The sequence below is a fragment of the Haemaphysalis longicornis genome, unplaced genomic scaffold (genome assembly GCF_048455015.1).
Source record: "Haemaphysalis longicornis isolate Haplotype H1 unplaced genomic scaffold, Haemaphysalis longicornis Haplotype H1 scaffold_5, whole genome shotgun sequence".
Classification (NCBI taxonomy): Eukaryota; Metazoa; Arthropoda; class Arachnida; order Ixodida; family Ixodidae; genus Haemaphysalis; species Haemaphysalis longicornis.
The window spans coordinates 48,059,662-48,083,312 of record NW_027526385.1 but is presented as its reverse complement, the minus strand read 5'-3'; the positions used below and the strand labels follow the sequence as shown (position 1 = coordinate 48,083,312).

General features: G+C 52.7%; 1 protein-coding gene across 1 annotated transcript in view; it reads right to left on the bottom strand.

The window, feature by feature from the left end:
• The window catches only part of LOC144139675 (uncharacterized), a 52,400-nt gene that overhangs the window by 20,517 nt on the left and 8,232 nt on the right, over nucleotides 1-23,651 (bottom strand). Inside the window, exon 3 of the mRNA XM_077671964.1 lies at nucleotides 6,720-6,896. Coding sequence (XP_077528090.1) covers nucleotides 6,720-6,896 — 177 coding nt within the window. The remainder of the gene's footprint in view (nucleotides 1-6,719; nucleotides 6,897-23,651) is intronic.

The window sequence follows — 23,651 nt, the reverse complement described above, 5'->3', positions numbered from 1 at the left end:
GAAGCATCGCGAAGCCAGAGCGAAAGCACTCTACAGATCCTACGGAAACGATCAAAACTCAATATACGTTGATGCGGCAGTGTATCCAATCGAAATAAATAAACGAGCCCATACAATAAGCGTTGTAGACTTCAAAGATTTCCACCTATCATCGGCAACAATCAAGACGGGAGACACGGGCTTGGCGGAGGAGCCAGCGGTTGCGCTTGCCGTCAGCACAGTGCCGGAAACCAAAGAGCGAATCACAGTGCTCGCGGACTCGCAAGCAGCCTGCAGGAATTACCAAAAAGGACGAATTTCTAAAACGGCGCTTCGAATATTCTCCAAGACTTCTCAAGCACGCCGAAACCCAATAGACATATACATCGTGTGGACACCGGGGCACGAGTCCCTATAAGGTAAGGCAGCGGCCGACGCCGTAGCCCGAGACCCCTCTCTCCGGGCAGTTGCCTTGGCGGGAACACACGTCTTGCCCGGGATGCCACACAGCCATCCCATCGCTAAACGAAGCAAAGACAACTTGGAACACCTCAGGCTTACAAGAAGAAAATACCCATCTCCACAACATCCAATGCTCACCAGAGAAGAATCAACACAACTACGAAGACTTCAGACAAATTCATTACCACATGCCACACAATTGCATATGATGTATCCCACATTATACAGCTTCGAATGCCAGTTCTGCAGCGGAACGCCCAACACCCTATACCACATGGTGTGGGAGTGTAAGGGCGTCAAGGAACTACCGGAGGTCCTGGCGCCATCACCGGAGCAGTGGGAGGCCGTCCTAACCAGCGCGGTCCTGGAGAACCAGCGTGGTCTGGTGAACCGGGCTCTTCGTGCTGCGGCAGGCCATGGCATCCCGGACTAGGGACGCCAACTAAAGGGGGCGATCACCTCAAGACAAACGCAGGAGATCATCCTCCGCTCCTTTACTATTTATGGCAAATAAACGTTTATACTACTACTACTGAATGAGTATTGTAAGTACACCATTGTAAATACAGCTTTACCTCGTATCAATAGATATATATATATATATATATATATACATATATATATATATATATATATATATATATATATATATATATATTGTCACGGCCCTCTTGACATTTCACATGGCAATGCACTGGATCACCTGGTCGTCAATCCATCGTACGTTTCATCTATGGGCACGTGCCGCATCAGTGGGTCGCGCAAGGCAAGCCGAAGCGAAGACGAAGAGGTCGCGCAGAGAGTCTGGCTGGAGCTACGCTGGTATCCTCGGCTTCGGACTATACGCCTCATTCTTTGAAAATAGATCGCTTTTAAGCACAGCGTGTAAATAGCCCGCATCTGCCTCGTAACATCTTTTTGGTGGAGGTTGCGGTTCCCGTCCCTGTGCCTTTCAACAGCGCAGCAACACCACACCACGGATCTTCGAAGTGGGCGACACATTCGTCGACGCACGATGCCTCCTGCCAACGATACCGCACCCGTTGCGCCCCTCATCATCGTTTCTCAGCCCCTTGACCCAGGCTTTTTCACCGGTGAGGACGACACCGAGGTGGAAGAATGGATTCGCATGTTCGAACGTGCCAGCGCCCATAACAGGTGGGATGGTACAATAATGCTGGCTAACCTACCTTACCATCTACGAAACACAGCCAAATCCTGGTACGACACCAACGAGCGCACACGTTGACCAGCTGGGGCGTTTGCAAAGAAAAGATGCGGAAAATATTTGGCAGCCCCGTGGGTCGCCAGCTCGCCGCACGTCAACAGCTCGCTTCGCGCGCCCAGTCCGCCACTGAATCGTATATCACGTATATACACGATGTTTTGGCCCTCTGCGCAAAGGTTGATCCCGAAATGTCGGAAGCCGACAAGGTAGGCCACGTCCTTAAAGGCATTGCAGATGACGCCTTCCATCTGCTGATGTGTAAGGATGCCGTTACAATCGACGCCATTCTTAACGAATGCCGACGCTTCCAGGAGGCCAAATGCCGCCGCATTGCCCACCAGTTTACTCGGCTGCCTCACACGGCGGCAACGTCGTCGTGTCAAGATGTGTCGGTGCCACCACGCACAACGCTGACGCCTAGCACGGAGGCCCAGACTGAGAGCCTGACGAAAATAGTACGCCGTGAGATCGAGGCTATGGCTCCAATCGCTCAGCACTGCGCGCACGACCGGAACGGCCCCACGATTTCTCTCATCCAAGCCGTCGTTAGAGACGAGATCATGTCCCTGGGCCTTCACTCAGTTTGTGCCTTGGGACGCCAGGATCCCTGCGACGGCTTCCGTACCCCTTCGCCCCGTACTGATGTCCCGCAGCGCTACGATGTTCTACCGCGCTACCGACGACGCAGTCCTGGTGAATGGAGAACAGCCGATGACCGCCCCATCTGTTTCAACTGCCATCGCGTTGGACACGTCGCCCGTTATTGCCGCAGCAGCTGGTCGCCATTTAGCCGTCAACGGTTTCCCGAGAACAGCTACTCCGACGACTACCCTCGACGTTTTCCGCCACGTCCTCAGCAGCCCTTCGCACCCCACAACACACGACGCAACCTATGTAGCCGCTCGCCGTCACCTCAGCGTCGCCAGTCGCGTTCGCCGCAGCCCCGCCGCCAGACTCCGCCGCCCACTTTCTCGGCCTCCCTCTCGGAAAACTAGCCAGTGCAGCTCCCGGAGGTGATGCTGCATTAACGACCCGGCCTGCAAATCCTCTGTTGACTTCGGTTTCAAGACCGAATTTGATAGATGTTCACGTTGACGGGGTTCGTGTTAGTGCTTTAGTCGACACAGGTGCCAATATTTCAGTCATGAGTTCGAACCTTCGCCGCACTCTTCGTAAAGTTATGACGCCCGCGATATGCCGTGCTGTACGAGTCGCCAACGGAGGAATGACCACCGTAGCCGGAATGTGTACCGCCCGCGTCGCAATTGCCGGACACGACACCCCTGTCTTGTTCACCGTCTTGGACACATGTCCTTACGACATAATATTCGGACTGGACTTTCTTACAGAACACGCCGCCCTCATTGACTGCGCCGCCGGGGTTTTACGTCTTGAGCTGCCCACAACACCCCTTGATGACATCACGCCCACTTACCGGCTTTGCGGCGCCGAACATGCTCGATTAGCTCCCAAGGCCATGACCTACGTGCGTTTATCGTCGGGCCCGGCAGTTCCAGATGGTGACTACCTTGTCTCGCCCGTCACCGATATACTCCTTGAACGCAACGTGACCCATCCTTATACAGTCGTGACTGTCGCGAAGAACGAAATTGGCCTCCCATTTTTGAACTTCGGTTTCTCCACCCAAGTCCTTCCCCGTGGAATGTCGCTTGCTACACTGATCCCCTTGGCTGAATGCGAAGTTTCCGTGGTGACAACTGACGACTCTGAATCCTCTACGGATAGCCAACGGGACATTTCGCGAACTACCACTGATTTTATGGACATGATAGCGTCGGACCTTCCACCTCCGGAAGCCCATCAGCTCCGTTGTCTCCTAGCATCATATCGGGACATTTTCGACTTGGACAACCGTCCGTTGGGCCAGACTTACCATGTGACACATCGCATAAACACTGGTGATGCGACCCCTATCCGCCGACGTCCATATCGTGTCTCCCACTCCGAACGTACCGTCATTCAGCAGGAAGTCAAGAAGATGTTGCGGAAAGATGTTATTGAGCAGTCTTCTAGTCCATGGGCGTCTCCAGTCGTGCTGGTCAAAAAGAAAGACGGCTCATGGCGATTCTGTGTTGATTACAGACATTTAAACAAAATAACCAAGAAGGACGTTTATTCACTTCCTCGAATTGACGATGCCCTCGACTGCTTGCATGGCGCGTCGTATTTCTCGTCCATTGACCTGAGATCAGGGTACTGGCAAATTGCAGTCGACGCCATGGACCGCGAAACGACCGCTTTTGTAACACCAGACGGACTGTACCAATTTAAAGTCATGCCGTTCGGGCTCTGCAATGCGCCAGCCACATTCGAAAGGATGATGGACTCTCTTCTCCAGGGATTTAAATGGACGACATGCTTATGCTACCTGGATGACGTTATCGTCTTTTCTCCCACATTTGAGACACACTTGCATCGCCTTTCCGACATCCTGGCAGTTTTTCGCAGAGCTGGACTTCAGCTAAATTCGTCAAAGTGCCACTTCGGTTGTCGCCAAATAAAGATCCTTGGGCACCTCGTCGACGCTACCGGAGTCCAACCTGATCCAGACAAAATACGAGCCGTAAAAGACTTCCCTGCTCCTCGATCGGTGAAAGAAGTTCGAAGCTTTGTGGGGCTCTGCTCCTACTTTCGGCGCTTCGTCAAGAACTTCGCTGAAATTGCCAGGCCCCTCACGGATATGCTTCGGCACGATAACCCGTTTTCCTGGGGCCCTGAGCAAGCTTCCGCTTTTTCAACACTCGTCAATCACCTCACTAATCCACCTATTCTGGCGCACTTTGACCCTTCCGCTCCGACCGAAGTCCACACGGACGCGAGTGGACACGGCATAGGTGCTGTTCTGGTTCAGAAACACGCCGGTCTCGAACGAGTGATAGCGTATGCCAGTCGCCTTTTGTCACCTTCCGAGAGGAACTACTCGATCACCGAGCGCGAATGCCTGGCTCTTGTATGGGACGTGAACAAATTCCGCCCATATTTATACGGAAGGCCTTTTCTGCGGTAACTGACCACCATGCCCTCTGCTGGCTTGCTTCCTTGGAAGATCCCACTGGTCGTCTTGGTCGCTGGGCTTTAGGCCTTCAGGAGTTTGACTACTCCGTGGCCTACAAGTCTGGTAGGCTCCACAGCGACGCCGACTGCCTGTCACGTCAACCGGTCGACCAACCTGATACAGCTGACAACGACCTTGATTCTTGTGTCCTTGCACTAACTGACTTTCTCAACATCGCCGACCACCAGCGTCGCGACCAATCTCTGCAGTCGATCATTGCACGTCTCACCACCACGCCGTCAGACCCTGCATTGAACGCGTTTTTGCTCCGCGACGGCGTGCTGTTCCGCCGGAACTTTCGCGCAGATGGCCCTGACGAGCTTCTCGTTGTTCCTGAACACCTCCGATCTGACGTCCTCCATCAGCTGCCCGACGAGCCGACGGCTGGCCACCTTGGCGTCGCACGAACTTACGACCGTGTACGTAAGCGATTTTACTGGCCCGGACTCTACCGATCAGTCCGCCGCTACGTAACGGCATGTGACCTGTGCCAGCGTCGGAAAACCCCTTCTTTGGGCCCAGCCGAACTGCTCCAACCGATAGAGATTCCTTCCGAACCTTTCTTTCGGGTCGGTTTGGACCTGCTCGGCCCTTTTCCTCTCTCTCGTTCGGGAAATCGCTGGATCGCTGTTGCAACCGATTACGCGACCCGCTACGCTATTACGCGTGCTCTCCCCACCAGTTGTGCCACCGACGTTGCTGATTTCTTGCTTCACAACGTCATCCTACAACACGGTGCTCCCCGTCAGCTCCTTACGGATCGTGGCCGGTACTTCCTGTCTCGGGTTGTTGACGACCTCCTCCGCTCTTGCCACACGAAGCACAAGCTGACCACCGCCTACCATCCCCAGACTAATGGCTTGACGGAAAGGCTTAACAAGACCATCACCGACATGCTCGCGATGTACGTTTCCGCGGACCATCTGGATTGGGACGTCACTTTGCCGTATGTTACATTCGCATACAACTCATCCCGCCATGACACCGCCGGTTATTCACCGTTCTTTCTTCTCTACGGTCGTGAACCCTCTCTTCCCTTAGATACCCTACTTCCTGATGCGACACCTCTGGTTACCGAATATGCCCGCGATGCTGTCGCTCACGCTGATGTCGCCCGCCAGGTTGCCCGTGCCAAGCTCGCGGCTTCCCAGTCTTCCCAGAAACACCGCTATGACGAGCAACACCGCACCGCCCACTTTACGCCCGGCTCCTTGGTTCTTGTCAGCACCCCTTGCCGCCGCATTGGTCTCTCCGAGAAACTGCTGCCTCGCTTCAAAGGCCCCTATCGGATTAAGCGTATGGTCACACCTGTGACGTACGAAATTGTTCCCGCCGCTCCTTCCTCACCGTCACTGGACCCATCAGCTCAACTCGTCCACGTCGGCCGCCTCAAGGCGTATTACTCAGCGGCCGCACCTGTTCCCTGACCCTCGATTTCCATAAGCACCGAGGCGGCGCTTCTCCGCCGGAGGGGGGTCATGTCACGGCCCTCTTGACATTTCACATGGCAATGCACTGGATCACCTGGTGGTCAATCCATCGTACATTTCATCTATGGGTACGTGCCGCATCAGTGGGTCGCGCAAGGCAAGCCGAAGCGAAGACGAAGAGGTCGCGCAGAGACAGACTGGCTGGAGCTACGCTGGTATCCTCGGCTTCGGACTATACGCCTCATTCTTTGAAAATAGATCGCTTTTAAGCACAGCGTGTAAATAGCCCGCATCTGCTATATATATATATATATATATATATATATATATATATATATATATATATATATATATATATATATATATATATATATATATATATAAAGAAATAAGAGTTGCCAGCCAAGAAAACCTCGGAAAGCAAAGGGGAGGCTGTGGTGGGTCATTGAAACAGATAAAGAATTTGGAAAGAAAGCAAGAAAGTAGAGAAAAAAGTGGAGAAAAAAAAAGTTATGTACAATAATATAACTGGGCGCTGACTCACCCTGAATCTCGTGTAGCGTTGAACGAGGAAGGGTGAATAGCTTAGTAGCGGGTCTTCCCAGTCGAGGTGTTCCCCTCGCAATGTGTCGTAAGCGTTTATGGCAGTGCTCACAGAGAAACAGAGGTGGGTGCGGTTCAGGATTTTCTTCCACTTGGGGAACGTCTTCAGGTTGTCCAGCTGGGAGAGACGAAATCGCGCAGCAGAGCATTAGCATGCCTGACACACAGACTCAAGATGCCTGGATGACTCTTGGTTGCGGCAGTATTACTCTGTTAACGCATCCGACGTCTATTCCGTGAGCATTTGGTGCACCTTGCAATGGTGAGCCTGAGGCAATGCCTCTGGTGAGCCTCAGGTAACCTTTACAGGGACAGACAACCAATTTCTGTTGACTGAATATCCTCGTGCCTAAACAAAAGCCAGCTTTCTATATAAAGGGTACGTAACAGCAAGGAAGTTTTAAATAAAAAGAATTGCTATGGGTTAGCTTTACTTAATCCGAGTGGATAACGAGAGTTGTCTCTATTGCACATGGTTCTGCGCCGCATGTGGCCTCGTGCCTTCCATCGTGGCGACCGCTTATCGCTGCGGTGGCCGCCCCCTCGTCTTCAACTGCCAGGTGGCTACACGGGTCCCTCGCACGTCTCGGTTTTTCCCGCGCCTATCTCTCCCCAGCCGCCTATACGTCCCGCCGTCGGGCTGCTGCTTCATGCCGGGGCGCTTGCGGAAGGGGATGTGCTTTGACATCTAGCTCTCGAGGTCACAACTGGTCACCCCGCGAAGACTGCCCGAGGTAGAGTAGTGTAGCTGTCGCTACATTCAATGGAAGTGACCTTCGTCCTGCAATGGACCTATTAAAAAGGCTGTTGATGGTAGTGATGATGAAACTTTTTGAACACTTAGTGGTGCCATGTTGTGTCTACATGTAACACTACCGTACGTAGACAAACAGATCCATCGGTTTCAAAGTGACTGGAAAACGGCATAAAGGAATATAAAAGAGCACAATTATTTAGCTGGCGACATGTTCTTAAGTATAAATTTTTCATCTCACGTACAGTTAAAAGCGTTAAAGGGATTCTGCTTCGCGGCTCTGTCGTGGTTGCCACCATTCCTTTGAGCAGCCTGCGTAAGGCTAACCGACCTCAAAGTTCCAAACTTCTGTGGACCTATCAAGGAAACAGCTTCGGTTTAAGGTGTTTTGAGCAATTCCCTTCCGTTTGGAATAGGGAGCGTATGCTACACAAACAATTGGCCACTGTGGCAAGTGCGATGCGAACACCTAACAGCGGAGCTGTCTTTGCCTAGCTTCAAAGGGACAGACAACCAGTTTTCTGGAATGCATGTCCTCTCTAGCTCATGATAGTCAGCGCTTTATAGACAGTTTACAGAGAGCAGTTGGGCAGGCCTTCAACAGGTGACGCTAGCGCCGCACTCGCCATGACTGGCCTTTAACACGGGCGGTTTCGGTTTCTGCTGTAGGCTGCCATGGAGCTCCGCGGAGTGCGCAGTTGGAAAATGTGGAAGTCACGGGGGAAACCTTGCGCCGTAGACGGATGTGCCAGTTGCGATCAGAATCGCAATGTGTGGGACGAATCACCATGCGAGTCTCCCTCGCCCCAACTTCACGAATAAACTCCGTTTGCGCGGCCTTTTGCAATGCGCCCCTTTCCGTACTGTGAGCGGGACGCGGAGACCAGGGCGCTCTGAATTGCCAATCTCCATCAGAAAAATTTTGCCCCAAGGACATCGGCAAGGACGACTTTTTTAGACCGTAATGGAAGGCTCTCGCCAAGCACACCGATCTGCCTCAGCAGGCTAGTTCTAAAGTATGCCTCCTGAACCGTTTACGCGTTGAGTGCCTGTCATCGCGACGAAACCAGTCAGGCGATAGGAGTAATGGCTCAGAGATTTTCTAGTTTCCTCTGGCGCATATTAGCTTTGCATGGAGTAGAACATCTGGTGTCGCGTTTAAGTGCACCAAACGCCTTTCATCGCACCGCCGGCGTCCCCGGAGCCCCGCCGTTCGGCGCTGCCGCTAACCCATTTTGTTTACCAGTGACGGGTGCAGAAACGTGCTTCAGTAAGCATTGCATGTGTTTCGCCGGACTGCAGGTCTGTATTATGCGCTTTGGCGCAACCAGTACCGTAAGCAGTCGCGGCAGTTGCCTGACGCCGGAGGCTGCAGTTTCGACGTTATTTCGAACTGTTAATAATCCGTCTGCGATCGTATGCGCAAATGCCCGTGAGATAAAAGTGGGCCATCCAGCGGCTCAAAGCCGTTTCAGTTACATCACGGGTCAGCAACCTTTCGAGGTGGAAGGCCTAGTTCCATGAAGCCGACAGGACAAGTGCCGGACGGCCAATCATTTCAAGGGGAGGGGGGGGGGGGCGTTTTGTAGCGTGCGCTACACTGGCCGAGGTTGAGCAGTTTCACACGGCTCCTGGAGAGCCGTGCTGCGCATGCGCGAGGAGCAGTGCCGTCTCATGGCTGCACAGCTCGTACGCTGGAACCGCTGCCGAGGGACAGGATTGGATCGGATTGTAAATCGTTTTAGCAGTAATAAGCATGATAATCAGCTAATCCTAGACAACAAGGAAACTTAAGAATAACGAGCTGAACATTAGCTCACACTACGTATATCTTGGCATAGCCGGGCTAAGTCACTGGTAATTTTTTGACAGGTCCAAAGAAAGGAAGCGAATACGCTATCTGGGTCTCCCTTTGTGCCTGTCTAACCCCATTTGAGGTTAAAATGGTCATGCCAGCGTTCAGCTATACAGGATGTGACCTGGGGAGGGGGTCCTGCTGCCGTGCCGGGGGCCGCATAATACTTTACCGCATGCCGCAAGTTGCCGACCCCGGATAAATATGGTTGCAGTGTACATGTAAATAGAAAATAAATATGCCGCCAACCAGCTATGTAACACGTGAATAGGTGTTAGTCGACGGGCACCAGTAGGAAGGGCGCTTTAAGCAGCTAGATGGGCCAGTTTTACGGACTATGAAAGTTGGCGCACAATATCTAGTCGTTCGATAAGTGGCCATGCCCAGCGAAACGAAAAATAATTGCACGATAAAGTGGCCTCGTGCTCGCCACTGTGCCGCGGCCCCGTAGAAGGCCACGGCAGAAAACGAGTTCTTGAAGGCCAGCAATGGCGAGTGACGTCACACCATCCAACACGGCTGCGCCCAGGCCGCCGCTCTGTAAACTGTGTATACGCTGAGGTAACTGCAAGGAATTTCTAAACAAGCAGGCGGAAACAATTTTATGTTGCACTAATATTTTTGAGTCCGAAAGGTGGCGCTGCGTACGTGTCCAAACAACTCCGCCGCTTTCAGCGCGTGATTCAAAAAGGGCATAAAGGGATAGGAAAGGCTGCACACTGTTGTTTCGCCGGTCGGCTCGCTGTCATCCTCACCAGCATTCGTTTTGGCGGGAGATCTAAAAATTACAATTGAGAAAGTTCCAGGGCTCTGTCGGCAAAACCCTCTCGGGTGAAGGTGCCCCTTCAGTGATGCCCCTTTATCTGGGATAAAGAAAACACACGACAAAAATCGGCTGCCCGTCCCTTTAACTTGGCTTTTCAGTGGCATGCTCCTTTCCAAAGGAGAAAGATGGTCGAAAAGCGGAGCTTTCTTCGTGTGAACTGAGTTAACTCAACATCTACAATCCACCCTCATAAAGTCCAAAATGCACACTGCCAAAGTCCAAAGTCAAAGTTCACTTCAACTCGGCCGAACGCCAACGCCCCCGCTGTGAACAACAAAGGAAATGCTGTGCGCCCCGAAATGCGATGATAGCACAATCGGAGAGACGCCGGTGTCATAACAAGAGGGAGGAGCCAGTTTAGGTTCCGGTCACGGGAATCGTTTTAAAGACGATAGTCTTTCTTTGGCTACTGAAACCCAGAAATTTCTAATTACAATTGCGCCAAATGGACATGCAGAGGAAGGAAGACAAACAGTGCGCAAACTGACAAACTGCGCATTATTTATCTTCCTTCCTCTGTATGCCCATTTGGCGCAATTGTTGTAATTTTCCACAATTTTCCACAAACAGCCCATTCTCCACAAATCTGTGTGTGTCTGTCTGTGACTCGATGCAGCCATCTGGCCAAAGTAAAGCAAGGTCTGCGCAATAGTCTTATATATAGTCACAGCCAAATCTACACTTTTAAGTCCGGTGTAATGTTTATACTTGTCAACATTGTTCAAGAACAAGACATTAGACAAATATAAGGTAACATTTTAATACAGAAGGGATATTTGCTGTGTTCATTTATAAAAAAAAATCATAGATTCTTGATTTCGGCGGAATTAAATACTTCATCCACTGGAGAAAAAATGCACTCCGCCGTCGACTGCTGTCACCCGCGCCACTATAGCTACTGCCGACGTTTTAAGAAATCAAGCGGCAACAGTTGCCAAAGGCTCCAAGGTTCCATGTTATGCTTCGAACGCATGTGGAGTAGGGCAACGTGGTTCTATAAACGTTGAAGTAGGGCGCCTCCACTCACGCGCGTCTCCGCCGTACGGCAGCATCGAGGCACCCGCCCTGGAGGAGTGGAACGCCGTGGTAAATTTGAATTGACGGGAGCAAACCTGTAGCGTTTACCTTGGGAGGAGCGCTGCGTAAGGGGAAGGGATGCATTTACTTGGGAAATGTCGACAGACTATCGTCTTTTGTCGGCATTTACAACTAGAGAAGCAGATACGCGGCCAATTTTCTGCTTGACGCGCGCACTCCTAGCACCTTCTTTTGGGCTCCTTGCCTTTTCTTCCCATTCCCTCACACACCTTGACCTAATATTTTACTCCTCTCTACTTTTCGACTAGCGGAATTTTCTGTTAACGATCCGCACGGACAAAAAAGCTGACGCTGTTAAAATCGGTTGCCCGTCCCCTTTAGAGAATTAAAGAAGAGGAGGCACCATGGTCTCCAAAATGACGTCACACTGGATTGTCATTTTGTATGATGGTGTTTCACGGTTACTCTCGACAGTGTTTTCGCTGAAACACGAGTAGTGAGGGAGTCGGCCAGACGGACGATGCAATGAAAACGGCATATTCCAATGGACGTATCCCAAAAAAGGCGCAAATGGGCCAGGAAAATTTAGAAAGTGGCCGACGTGCACTCTAGCAGGATAGTTGGACAACGTTGCCCTTGCGGCCATTTAAGCTCATGTCCCTGCCTGCATCAGTTGTGCATTATGCCCCCGCGTTTGCTTCATGCCTGTGACATATGAGAGAACAAGGCCACTTAAAAAATTGGGCTCTCATCTACACTGTAAAGTTGGTTGGACTGCAAAGTGTAAACGACATCTCCAACAATTACCCATGCGGCGTCACTTACGTGGCTCAACAGAAAGTGAAACCAGAGACTGACAGCCGCTACCTGGCTTTCGCGGGCGCTAATCCAAGTTAGCAGCATCACGTACTCCCTGCCGTGCCTGAACCCGAATGCCACTGAATTAGATAACGCGAACCAGCTCAACGGAAAGGCATACAAATCTGCCCTCCACCTCCCGCTCAACACACCCACTGCCAGATTCGAAAGCCTTGATGGGCACAATACTGCAAAGGAGCTTATTGAAGCCCACTTTTCCAATCAGTTCATCTGTTTAAAACTCCCACTGGAAGCCATATTCTCCGGCGACTGTGTTGAGTAAAAACTTCCCCCTCCCCTTGTGAAACCCATACAAAGCTCATCATTAAACCAATACCCCACAACATTCATCCCATATACTATGCCAGCCGCAGGAGAAAGAGCACGCACTTTCCAAAAACGACTCCCGCTCGATCAGACGTGGTCGATGGGGATGCTGCAGAATACAGGCACCACGCCTCATTCGCCATTGCAGTTAGTAACGACCCTGATAATCACCCCCTTGACCTCCTAGCCTTAAGTACTCCCCATCCTGCCGCGGCGGAAGAGCGGCAATAGCTTTAGCCCACTCCCAAAACCCGACTCCCTCGATAATAACCTCGGGTTCCAAAGCGGTCATTCAAAATTTTGCCAACGGCTATCTTTCGCCACAGGCATCCAAAATTCTACGGTGCCACTCACCCGACTTCACGGCATATATTGTCTGGACTTCGGAGCACGCTGGCCTCGCTGGTAATGAGGCTGTCCACAATACCGCTCGAGGGCTCACAAGCCCGGCCAGGGAAAGCTTCTAACCCTATCACGGGGCCAGATCCGCCAGAGCGACTCCTTACGTACAAAGAAATAACCGTTTATTACCGCATCGAAAGCGGTAGGTACTCCCCGGATCACGTCAACCTTCCGAAGAACACAGGTGACGTCGCCTTACTCCACCGAATTCACACTTCACTATACCCTGCCGCAGAATGCCTTGCATGTCGCGCCCTCACCACCGTTCCCCACATCTTATGGGGGTGTCCGAAAGATTCCTTTCCTCGAATTTCCTATGAAGAGCAGTGGGAGGGGGCGCTGGGGAGCTCAGGCCTACAGGTACAAACCTCCTTGGTTACCAGAGCTGCCGATGTAGCCGCCCGGCACAAGCCAGCGGCTACGTCCAAAGAGCCACATAAAGATCTCTCTCTCTCTCTCTCTCTCTCTCTCTCTCTACCTCTCTCTCGGGGGGGGGCGGCGTCCGAACGCAGCAGCGACGGCAGAAAAAACGGAGAGGAGCGTCTGGCGAAGGGCACGCAGGCGGGCGGCACGCGTGGCTTTGGCGTCATCTATCGCTGCCTCCTCCTCACTCTTCATTCATGCGTCGCCCACGAGAAGCGCCCTCCCCGCCCTCCCAATCCCCAGACTGTGTTCAGTTCGCCGCTAATGCAAACCACGTGAACACCGTTACCATATACTATGTGGTTTGCACATCACTCTGGGGCGTTTAATGAGCGCTGATGGCGACCCGGCGCTGTGCTCGTTGAGTACACCGACCGTCTTCTCGTGTGGGCGTTGCTGAGTCCCTAAGATGAATGTCTCTCGTATTCCTTTATGCGGGTCCAGGTTCGATTCCTGGAGGCGCAAATGGTTTCTTTCATTTGGCCTGAGAGTTCTCTGCTGACGCGGACAGGAAAATTTACTTGGCTGGTTAGATGTATACCGCTTCGACGTGAAAAGTCAGCGCCCTAACGGCCACTCTGTGAATTATGACCACTGAAGCTGTTCTGCGTAATGTTACAGTCGTCTTAGCGACTAACTGTAATATAATTAGTTTCTAGGTGCTTGCAATAAACAGAGTTAGAGCCGTTTTTAGTAATCATACTCCCTCCGTACATAGCCATGCTTCACCTCGCAACTACAATTTCCTTGAAGTTGCCTTCACCTCTCAGCACAACTAATTGCTTGGTCGCCCTTTGCCCAGGTGATATACCGGGTGATCAAAGTTAAGTCAACAGATATTTTTTTTCAGTATGGCGCTTAGATGTACGTGAAGACCACCGCTAAAGTAAAGTTATGCGCCAAGGTGGTAATTAGGTGGTAATTATTAATGTCGGGGTCCTAATTAACTAAAACTAATAATGTTTTAGTGGCTGCAGTAAGCAGGCATGTTTGCATTGAAAAGTATGACGAAATCGTGTTTCGACGCAGTTTCATTCGTCAGAATTCTTCTTGTGCATCCGGACTCCGAGATATCGAACTGCTAATTTTAATTGCCGTTCCCATGATTACGCATAGTAGACAGGGACGACCGGCGCCAAGCTCCTCCCTTTTGTTCTCTGTTTCGATAGCGGTTATGTGTACTACGATAATGCCAACCAAGACAAAGGGTGCCAGTAATCACTTCTGCCTGTGCCGCCACCCCGTTTTTCAACTAAACACCGCACGCAGCAGGCACGCCACAGTAAGGCTATGTCTGTTCAGACTCGGAGGGATATTTTGGTAGATTTCCCACAGCCATACCTTCCCAATATTCAGATATGCGTTATAGTAACTAAATAAGAGAAGCTGGATAAAGAGCAGGAAAAAACTAATAGTAAAAACAAGCTGGTTAGTGGGCGGGATTCTCATTCCAGGACTAGAGAGTAAGAGTAATTTTCTTCCATTCATCGAAAATTTGTATCCCGCGTAGGCCAGGATTTGTTCTTTACGCCTGAAGGGGTTGCAAGAGAAAGACCTGCTTGGAGAAATTCATCGGTTGCGATTTCTGTTATGCTGAAAAGTGGCAGGTATACTATTTATTGCGTTCATGAGCGAGTGTGTCACGCCTTTTGGGGTTATATTCAGTTCGTTACGATGACGATGGTTACGATAGAAACTCTGGGCACAAAAGCCGCCTCCAATTACTCTGGACAACGTTGCGATGTGTGCGCCGTTTTGTGGTTGCGTAGCACAAACCTTTTCATTGCATTTTCGTGTGAATTAACAACGCACGCTGCGAATATGCACCTTCCTGTAAGCAGCCATAACGAAAGCAAATTTGTGAAGGTACTGTATGCCTTACGGCATTAGGAACTTTGCGAGCCTCCCAAACATCCCAAAACTTCCTAATGAAACGTTTTTGATGGTGCAGAAAAATTAATGCGTTGGACACGAGTCAACAACAAAAAGAAATAAAATACAGCCGTTTTTATTTCCTGCTGTTCCATGCGCGTGTGGTGGCCCGCTGCTTGGTGTGTAGCGTTACACTGTTGAGTCTTCTTAAGATTGTGGAGGCTTCCATAAAGTATTTTTCAGTATTTTTAGAGGAGCTATCTGAACCTCGCAAATAACCTAGAAAGGACGAGTTACACAGGATTTTCTGAGCGATGCTCTAACAAAGTTCCAAACTTTCCCTCTGGTGTTGCAAACTTGTGCGGGAAACAGCTTGAATTATTCAGAGGTGTCAGGAGCTGGTAAAATAACTGAGTTACTGGAACAATGCTTTTTAATGCATCAAGGCGGGCGATTTCTAGCACAGGCACTGCTGCCCCTCAAAAGCAGACGACAGAGGCTCGGATTGTACAGCGGCGTGAGTATAGCAGACGACAGCGCCGTGAGTCCCTACACTGACATCAGAACTAGGGGCGCCACTCAAACGTCCCAGCGCCGATACTAAATATGGTGATATGCGGCCACGCACGACAGGATTCAAACGCTTTCCTGCTCTGTTATAGATATCGTCCATCACCACCGCCTGCTGCTCGTGCACCGTCTTGCTCCTGCCTGGGAAGAGATAGGGGCTGAGCCATCGTGTCGCCTGTCTGACGTCACGGTCTAAGAAGAGGAAGCTGCTGGCGGAGCGCCACCGCTCAACATAAAAGGACTGCTCGCCCCTGACCCTCTGGGATATGCGGCCACGCACGACAGGATTCAAACGCTTTCCTGCTCTGTTATAGATATCGTCCATCACCACCGCCTGCTGCTCGTGCGCCGTCTTGCTCCTGCCTGGGAAGAGATAGGGGCTGAGCCATCGTGTCGCCTGTCTGAAGTCACGGTCTAAGAGAAATCTGCTGGCGCAGCGCCACCGCTCAACATAAAAGGACTGCTCGCCCCTGACCCACTGGGATATGCGGCCACGCACGACAGGATTCAAACGCTCTCCTGCTGTGTTATAGATATCGTCCATCACCACCGCCTGCTGCTCGTGCGCCGTCTTGCTCCTGCCTGGGAAGAGATAGGGGCTGAGCCATCGTGTCACCTGTCTGACGTCACGGTCTAAGAAGAGGAAGCTGCTGGCGCAGCGCCACCGCTCAACATAAAAGGACTGCTCGCCCCTGACCCTCTGGGATATGCGGCCACGCACGACAGGATTCAAACGCTTTCCTTCTCTGTTATAGATATCGTCCATCACCACCGCCTGCTGCTCGTGCGCCGTCTTGCTCCTGCCTGGGAAGAGATAGGGGCTGAGCCATCGTGTCGCCTGTCTGACGTCACGGTCTAAGAAGAGGAAGCTGCTGGCGCAGCGCCACCGCTCAACATAAAAGGACTGCTCGCCCCTGACCCTCTGGGATATGCGGCCACGCACGACAGGATTCAAACGCTTTCCTGCTCTGTTATAGATATCGTCCATCACCACCGCCTGCTGCTCGTGCCCCGTCTTGCTCCTGCCTGGGAAGAGATAGGGGCTGAGCCATCGCGTCGCCTGTCTGACGTCACGGTCTAAGAAGAGAAAGCTGCTGGCGCAGCGCCACCGCTCAGCATAAAAGGACTGCTCGCCCCTGACCCTCCGGGATATGCGGCCACGCACGACAGGATTCAAACGCTTTCCTTCTCTGTTATAGATATCGTCCATCACCACCGCCTGCTGCTCGTGCGCCGTCTTGCTCCTGCCTGGGAAGAGATAGGGGCTGAGCCATCGTGTCGCCTGTCTGACGTCACGGTATAAGAAGAGGAAGCTGCTGGCGCAGCGCCACCGTTCAACATAACAGGACTGCTCACCCCTGACCCTCTGGGATATGCGGCCACGCACGACAGGATTCAAATGCTTTCCTGCTCTGTTATAGATATCGTCCATCACCACCGCCTGCTGCTCGTGCGCCGTCTTGCTCCTGCCTGGGGAGAGATTGGGGCTGAGCCATCGTGTCGCCTGTCTGACGTCACGGTATAAGAAGAGGAAGCTGCTGGCGCAGCGCCACCGCTCAACATAAAAGGACTGCTCGCCCCTGACCCTCTGGGATATGCGGCCACGCACGACAGGATTCAAACGCTTTCCTGCTCTGTTATAGATATCGTCCATCACCACCGCCTGCTGCTCGTGCGCCGTCTTGCTCCTGCCTGGGAAGAGATAGGGGCTGAGCCATCGTGTTGCCTGTCTGACGTCACGGTCTAAGAAGAGGAAGCTGCTGGCGCAGCGCCACCGCTCAACATAAAAGGACTGCTCGCCCCTGACCCTCTGGGATATGCGGCCACGCACGACAGGATTCAAACGCTTTCCTGCTCTGTTATAGATATCGTCCATCACCACCGCCTGCTGCTCGTGCGCCGTCTTGCTCCTGCCTGGGGAGAGCCATCGTGTCGCCTGTCTGACGTCACGGTATAAGAAGAGGAAGCTGCTGGCGCAGAGCCACCGCTCAACATAAAAGGACTGCTCGCCCCTGACCCTCTGGGATATGCGGCCACGCACGACAGGATTCAAACGCTTTCCTTCTCTGTTATAGATATCGTCCATCACCACCGCCTGCTGCTCGTGCGCCGTCTTGCTCCTGCCTGGGAAGAGATAGGGGCTGAGCCATCGTGTCGCCTGTCTGACGTCACGGTCTAAGAAGAGGAAGCTGCTGGCGCAGCGCCACCGCTCAACATAAAAGGACTGCTCGCCCCTGACCCTCTGGGATATGCGGCCACGCACGACAGGATTCAAACGCTTTCCTGCTCTGTTATAGATATCGTCCATCACCACCGCCTGCTGCTCGTGCCCCGTCTTGCTCCTGCCTGGGAAGAGATAGGGGCTGAGCCATCGTGTCGCCTGTCTGACGTCACGGTCTAAGAAGAGAAAGCTGCTGGCGCAGCGCCACCGCTCAGCATAAAAGGACTGCTCGCCCCTGACCCTCCGGGATATGCGGCCAGGCACGACAGGATTCAAACGCTTTCCTTCTCTGTTATAGATATCGTCCATCACCACCGCCTGCTGCTCGTGCGCCGTCTTGCTCCTGCCTGGGAAGAGATAGGGGCTGAGCCATCGTGTCGCCTGTCTGACGTCACGGTATAAGAAGAGGAAGCTGCTGGCGCAGCGCCACCGTTCAACATAACAGGACTGCTCACCCCTGACCCTCTGGGATATGCGGCCACGCACGACAGGATTCAAATGCTTTCCTGCTCTGTTATAGATATCGTCCATCACCACCGCCTGCTGCTCGTGCGCCGTCTTGCTCCTGCCTGGGGAGAGATTGGGGCTGAGCCATCGTGTCGCCTGTCTGACGTCACGGTATAAGAAGAGGAAGCTGCTGGCGCAGCGCCACCGCTCAACATAAAAGGACTGCTCGCCCCTGACCCTCTGGGATATGCGGCCACGCACGACAGGATTCAAACGCTTTCCTGCTCTGTTATAGATATCGTCCATCACCACCGCCTGCTGCTCGTGCGCCGTCTTGCTCCTGCCTGGGAAGAGATAGGGGCTGAGCCATCGTGTTGCCTGTCTAACGTCACGGTCTAAGAAGAGGAAGCTGCTGGCGCAGCGCCACCGCTCAACATAAAAGGACTGCTGGCCCCTGACCCTCTGGGATATGCGGCCACGCACGACAGGATTCAAACGCTTTCCTGCTCTGTTATAGATATCGTCCATCACCACCGCCTGCTGCTCGTGCGCCGTCTTGCTCCTGCCTCCTGCCTGGGGAGAGCCATCGTGTCGCCTGTCTGACGTCACGGTATAAGAAGAGGAGGCTGCTGGCGCAGCGCCACCGCTCAACATAAAAGGACCGCTCGCCCCTGACCCTCTGGGATATGCGGCCACGCACGACAGGATTCAAACGCTTTCCTGCTCTGTTATAGATATCGTCCATCACCACCGCCTGCTGCTCGTGCGCCGTCTTGCTCCTGCCTGGGAAGAGATAGGGGCTGAGCCATCGTGTTGCCTGTCTGACCTCACGGTCTAAGAAGAGGAAGCTGCTGGCGCAGCGCCACCGCTCAACATAAAAGGACTGCTCGCCCCTGACCCTCTGGGATATGCGGCCACGCACGACAGGATTCAAACGCTTTCCTGCTCTGTTATAGATAGCGTCCATCACCACCGCCTGCTGCTCGTGCGCCGTCTTGCTCCTGCCTGGGAAGAGATAGGGGCTGAGCCATCGTGTCGCCTGTCTGACGTCACGGTCTAAGAAGAGGAAGCTGCTGGCGCAGCGCCACCGCTCAACATTAAAGGACTGCTCGCCCCTGACCCTCTGGGATATGCGGCCACGCACGACAGGATTCAAACGCTTTCCTGCTCTGTTATAGATATCGTCCATCACCACCGCCTGCTGCTCGTGCGCCGTCTTGCTCCTGCCTGGGAAGAGATAGGGGCTGAGCCATCGTGTCGCCTGTCTGACGTCACGGTTTAAGAAGAGGAAGCTGCTGGCGCAGCGCCACCGCTCAACATAAAAGGACTGCTCGCCCCTGACCCTCTGGGATATGCGGCCACGCACGACAGGATTCAAACGCTTTCCTGCTCTGTTATAGATATCGGCCATCACCACCGCCTGCTGCTCGTGCGCCGTCTTGCTCCTGCCTGGGAAGAGATAGGGGCTGAGCCATCGTGTCGCCTGTCTGACGTCACGGTATAAGAAGAGGAAGCTGCTGGCGCAGCGCCACCGCTCAACATAAAAGGACTGCTCGCCCCTGACCCTCTGGGATATGCGGCCACGCACGATAGGATTCAAACGCTTTCCTGCTCTGTTATAGATATCGTCCATCACCACCGCCTGCTGCTCGTGCGCCGTCTTGCTCCTGCCTGGGAAGAGATAGGGGCTGAGCCATCGTGTCGCCTGTCTGACGTCACGGTCTAAGAAGAGGAAGCTGCTGGCGCAGCGCCACCGCTCAACATAAAAGGACTGCTCGCCCCTGACCCTCTGGGATATGCGGCCACGCACGACAGGATTCAAACGCTTTCCTGCTCTGTTATAGATATCGTCCATCACCACCGCCTGCTGCTCGTGCGCCGTCTTGCTCCTGCCTGGGAAGAGATAGGGGCTGAGCCATCGTGTCGCCTGTCTGACGTCACGGTCTAAGAAGAGGAAGCTGCTGGCGCAGCACCACCGCTCAACATAAAAAGACTGCTCGCCCCTGACCCTCTGGGATATGCGGCCACGCACGACAGGATTCAAACACTTTCCTGCTCTGTTATAGATTACGGCCATCACCACCGCCTGCTGCTCGTACGCTGTCTTGCTCCTGCCTGGGTAGAGGTAGGGGCTGAGCCATCGTGTTGCCTGTCTGACGTCACGGTCTAAGAAGAGGAAGCTGCTGGCGCAGCGCCACCGCTCAACATAAAAGGACTTGCCGCCCCTGACCCTCTGGGATATGCGGCCACGCACGACAGGATTCAAACGCTTTCCTTCTCTGTTATAGATATCGTCCATCACCACCGCCTGCTGCTCGTGCCCCGTCTTGCTCCTGCCTGGGAAGAGATAGGGGCTGAGCCATCGTGTCGCCTGTCTGACGTCACGGTCTAAGAAGAGGAAGCTGCTGGCGCAGCGGCACCGCTCAACATAAAAGGACTGCTCGCCCCTGACCCTCTGGGATATGCGGCCACGCACGACAGGATTCAAACGCTTTCCTGCTCTGTTATAGATATCGTCCATCACCACCGCCTGCTGCTCGTGCCCCGTCTTGCTCCTGCCTGGGAAGAGATAGGGGCTGAGCCATCGTGTCGCCTGTCTGACGTCACGGTCTAAGAAGAGGAAGCTGCTGGCGCAGCGCCACCGCTCAACATAAAAGGACTGCTCGCCCCTGACCCTCTGGGATATGCGGCCACGCACGACAGGATTCAAACGCTTTCCTTCTCTGTTATAGATATCGTCCATCACCACCGCCTGCTGCTCGTGCGCCGTCTTGCTCCTGCCTGGGAAGAGATAGGGGCTGAGCCATCGTGTCGCCTGTCTGACGTCACGGTATAAGAAGAGGAAGCTGCTGGCGCAGCGCCACCGTTCAACATAACAGGACTGCTCGCCCCTGACCCTCTGGGATATGCGGCCACGCACGACAGGATTCAAATGCTTTCCTGCTCTGTTATAGATATCGTCCATCACCACCGCCTGCTGCTCGTGCGCCGTCTTTCTCCTGCCTGGGAAGAGATTGGGGCTGAGCCATCGTGTCGCCTGTCTGACGTCACGGTATAAGAAGAGGAAGCTGCTGGCGCAGCGCCACCGCTCAACATAAAAGGACTGCTCGCCCCTGACCCTCTGGGACATGCGGCCACGCACGACAGGATTCAAACGCTTTCCTGCTCTGTTATAGATATCGTCCATCACCACCGCCTGCTGCTCGTGCGCCGTCTTGCTCCTGCCTGGGAAGAGATAGGGGCTGAGCCATCGTGTTGCCTGTCTGACGTCACGGTCTAAGAAGAGGAAGCTGCTGGCGCAGCGCCACCGCTCAACATAAAAGGAGTGCGCGCCCCTGACCCTCTGGGATATGCGGCCACGCACGACAGGATTCAAACGCTTTCCTGCTCTGTTATAGATATCGTCCATCACCACCGCCTGCTGCTCGTGCGCCGTCTTGCTCCTGCCTGGGAAGAGATAGGGGCTGAGCCATCGTGTCGCCTGTCTGACGTCACGGTCTAAGAAGAGGAAGCTGCTGGCGCAGCGCCACCGCTCAACATAAAAGGACTGCTCGCCCGTGACCCTCTGGGATATGCGGCCACGCACGACAGGATTCAAACGCTTTCCTGCTCTGTTATAGATATCGTCCATCACCACCGCCTGCTGCTCGTGCGCCGTCTTGCTCCTGCCTGGGAAGAGATAGGGGCTGAGCCATCGTGTCGCCTGTCTGACGTCACGGTTTAAGAAGAGGAAGCTGCTGGCGCAGCGCCACCGCTCAACATAAAAGGACTGCTCGCCCCAGACCCTCTTGGATATGCGGCCACGCACGACAGGATTCAAACGCTTTCCTGCTCTGTTATAGGTATGCACTAGAACCCTTGTTTTTTGTTTTTGTTTTTTTTTACTTTTTTATGTGGCTGCTGACCCCCATACTGTTGTACTTTGCCTCACCCTCCTGTGGTCTGTTGATTCATGGGGGTTGACATTGCAACCTACAGGGTTCGTATCGGAGCCTTCAGAAACTGCTGCAGAAATAGGATAGGGGTTGCTGAACGCCCTCATGCAGAGGCCCGCCTACTCTGTGTCTTGTGCCCCAAGCCCTCTCTTGCACTATCATTCTGTCTAGCGCTGCTTTTGCTCTGTGCTGGGGACATTGAGGCCAATCCAGGCCCCAAAGTAGATGATGTGTATGCCTTGCTGAAAGAATGCATTGAAGCCAACAAAATAAACTTTGACGCCACTGCAAATACCTTGAAAGAAATACAACGAGATATTGCTGATATTAGGTCCCGAGTTTGCGCAGTTGAAAAAAATCTACCTATAGTACCCGAAATAGGCACTGGCGTCAAAGCAGTCAATGACACACTTGAGGAAGTTAAAATGACTTTGTCGCAGACTAATTGTGGCCTAGAAGATGTTGTCGATGACCTAAATAATCGTTCACGAAGAAATAACTTGTTAATCAAGGGTTTAGCGGAAGTGGACAAAGAGGACTATGAGGCTAGCGAGAAATTAGTCAAGGATTTCTGTTCTACACATCTAAAAATAAACTTGCAACCCGGTGACATTGAAAGGGCGCATCGAAGCGGGCAACCTCGTCCCGACTTTACGCGCCCGTTGATAATAAAGTTCCTAAATTTCAAGACAAAGGATGCTCTCCTTCGAAATGGGCATAAACTGAAAGACATTGAACCTAAAATCTGGCTTGAGGAAGACTTCTCCCCTAAAATACAGTTCGCAAGAAAAATGCTTCGTGATTTCGCCAAAGCGAACAAAGAGAAGGATGAGCGCTAAAGCATTCGGTATAACAAACTGAAGCCTAAAGGACGCATATACTACTATGATGCGGTTTCTGCAAGAGTAGTTCAGGCAGACCCACCGCAAATGCGCAGCACGGATTGACAAACAGTCCGAATCAAGCCTATAAAAACAAAAGTACAAAATTTATCCGCTCTTCTCGCTAATTTTCATAGCATTATAAATAAAGTTGACTCGTTGCTTTCCGTAGGTCGCGCATGCTCCGCTGATATCATTCTAGGCACTGAAACGTGGCTCCGCGAAGACATATGCAATAGTGAATTATTGCTTCCACATTATTTCACTGTCTTCCGTAAAGATAGAACTTCATCTCGTGGCGGTGGTGTGCTGATAGCAATTAAGGAGCTCTTATCAACCTTCCATTTTTGCCATTGATACCCCTCTCGAGCTGCTCTGTGTAAAAACCGAATTTGAAGGTTGCACGTGTATAATCGGGGTCTGTTATCGACCACCCGATAGCAAACCAGATTTTGTTGATCACC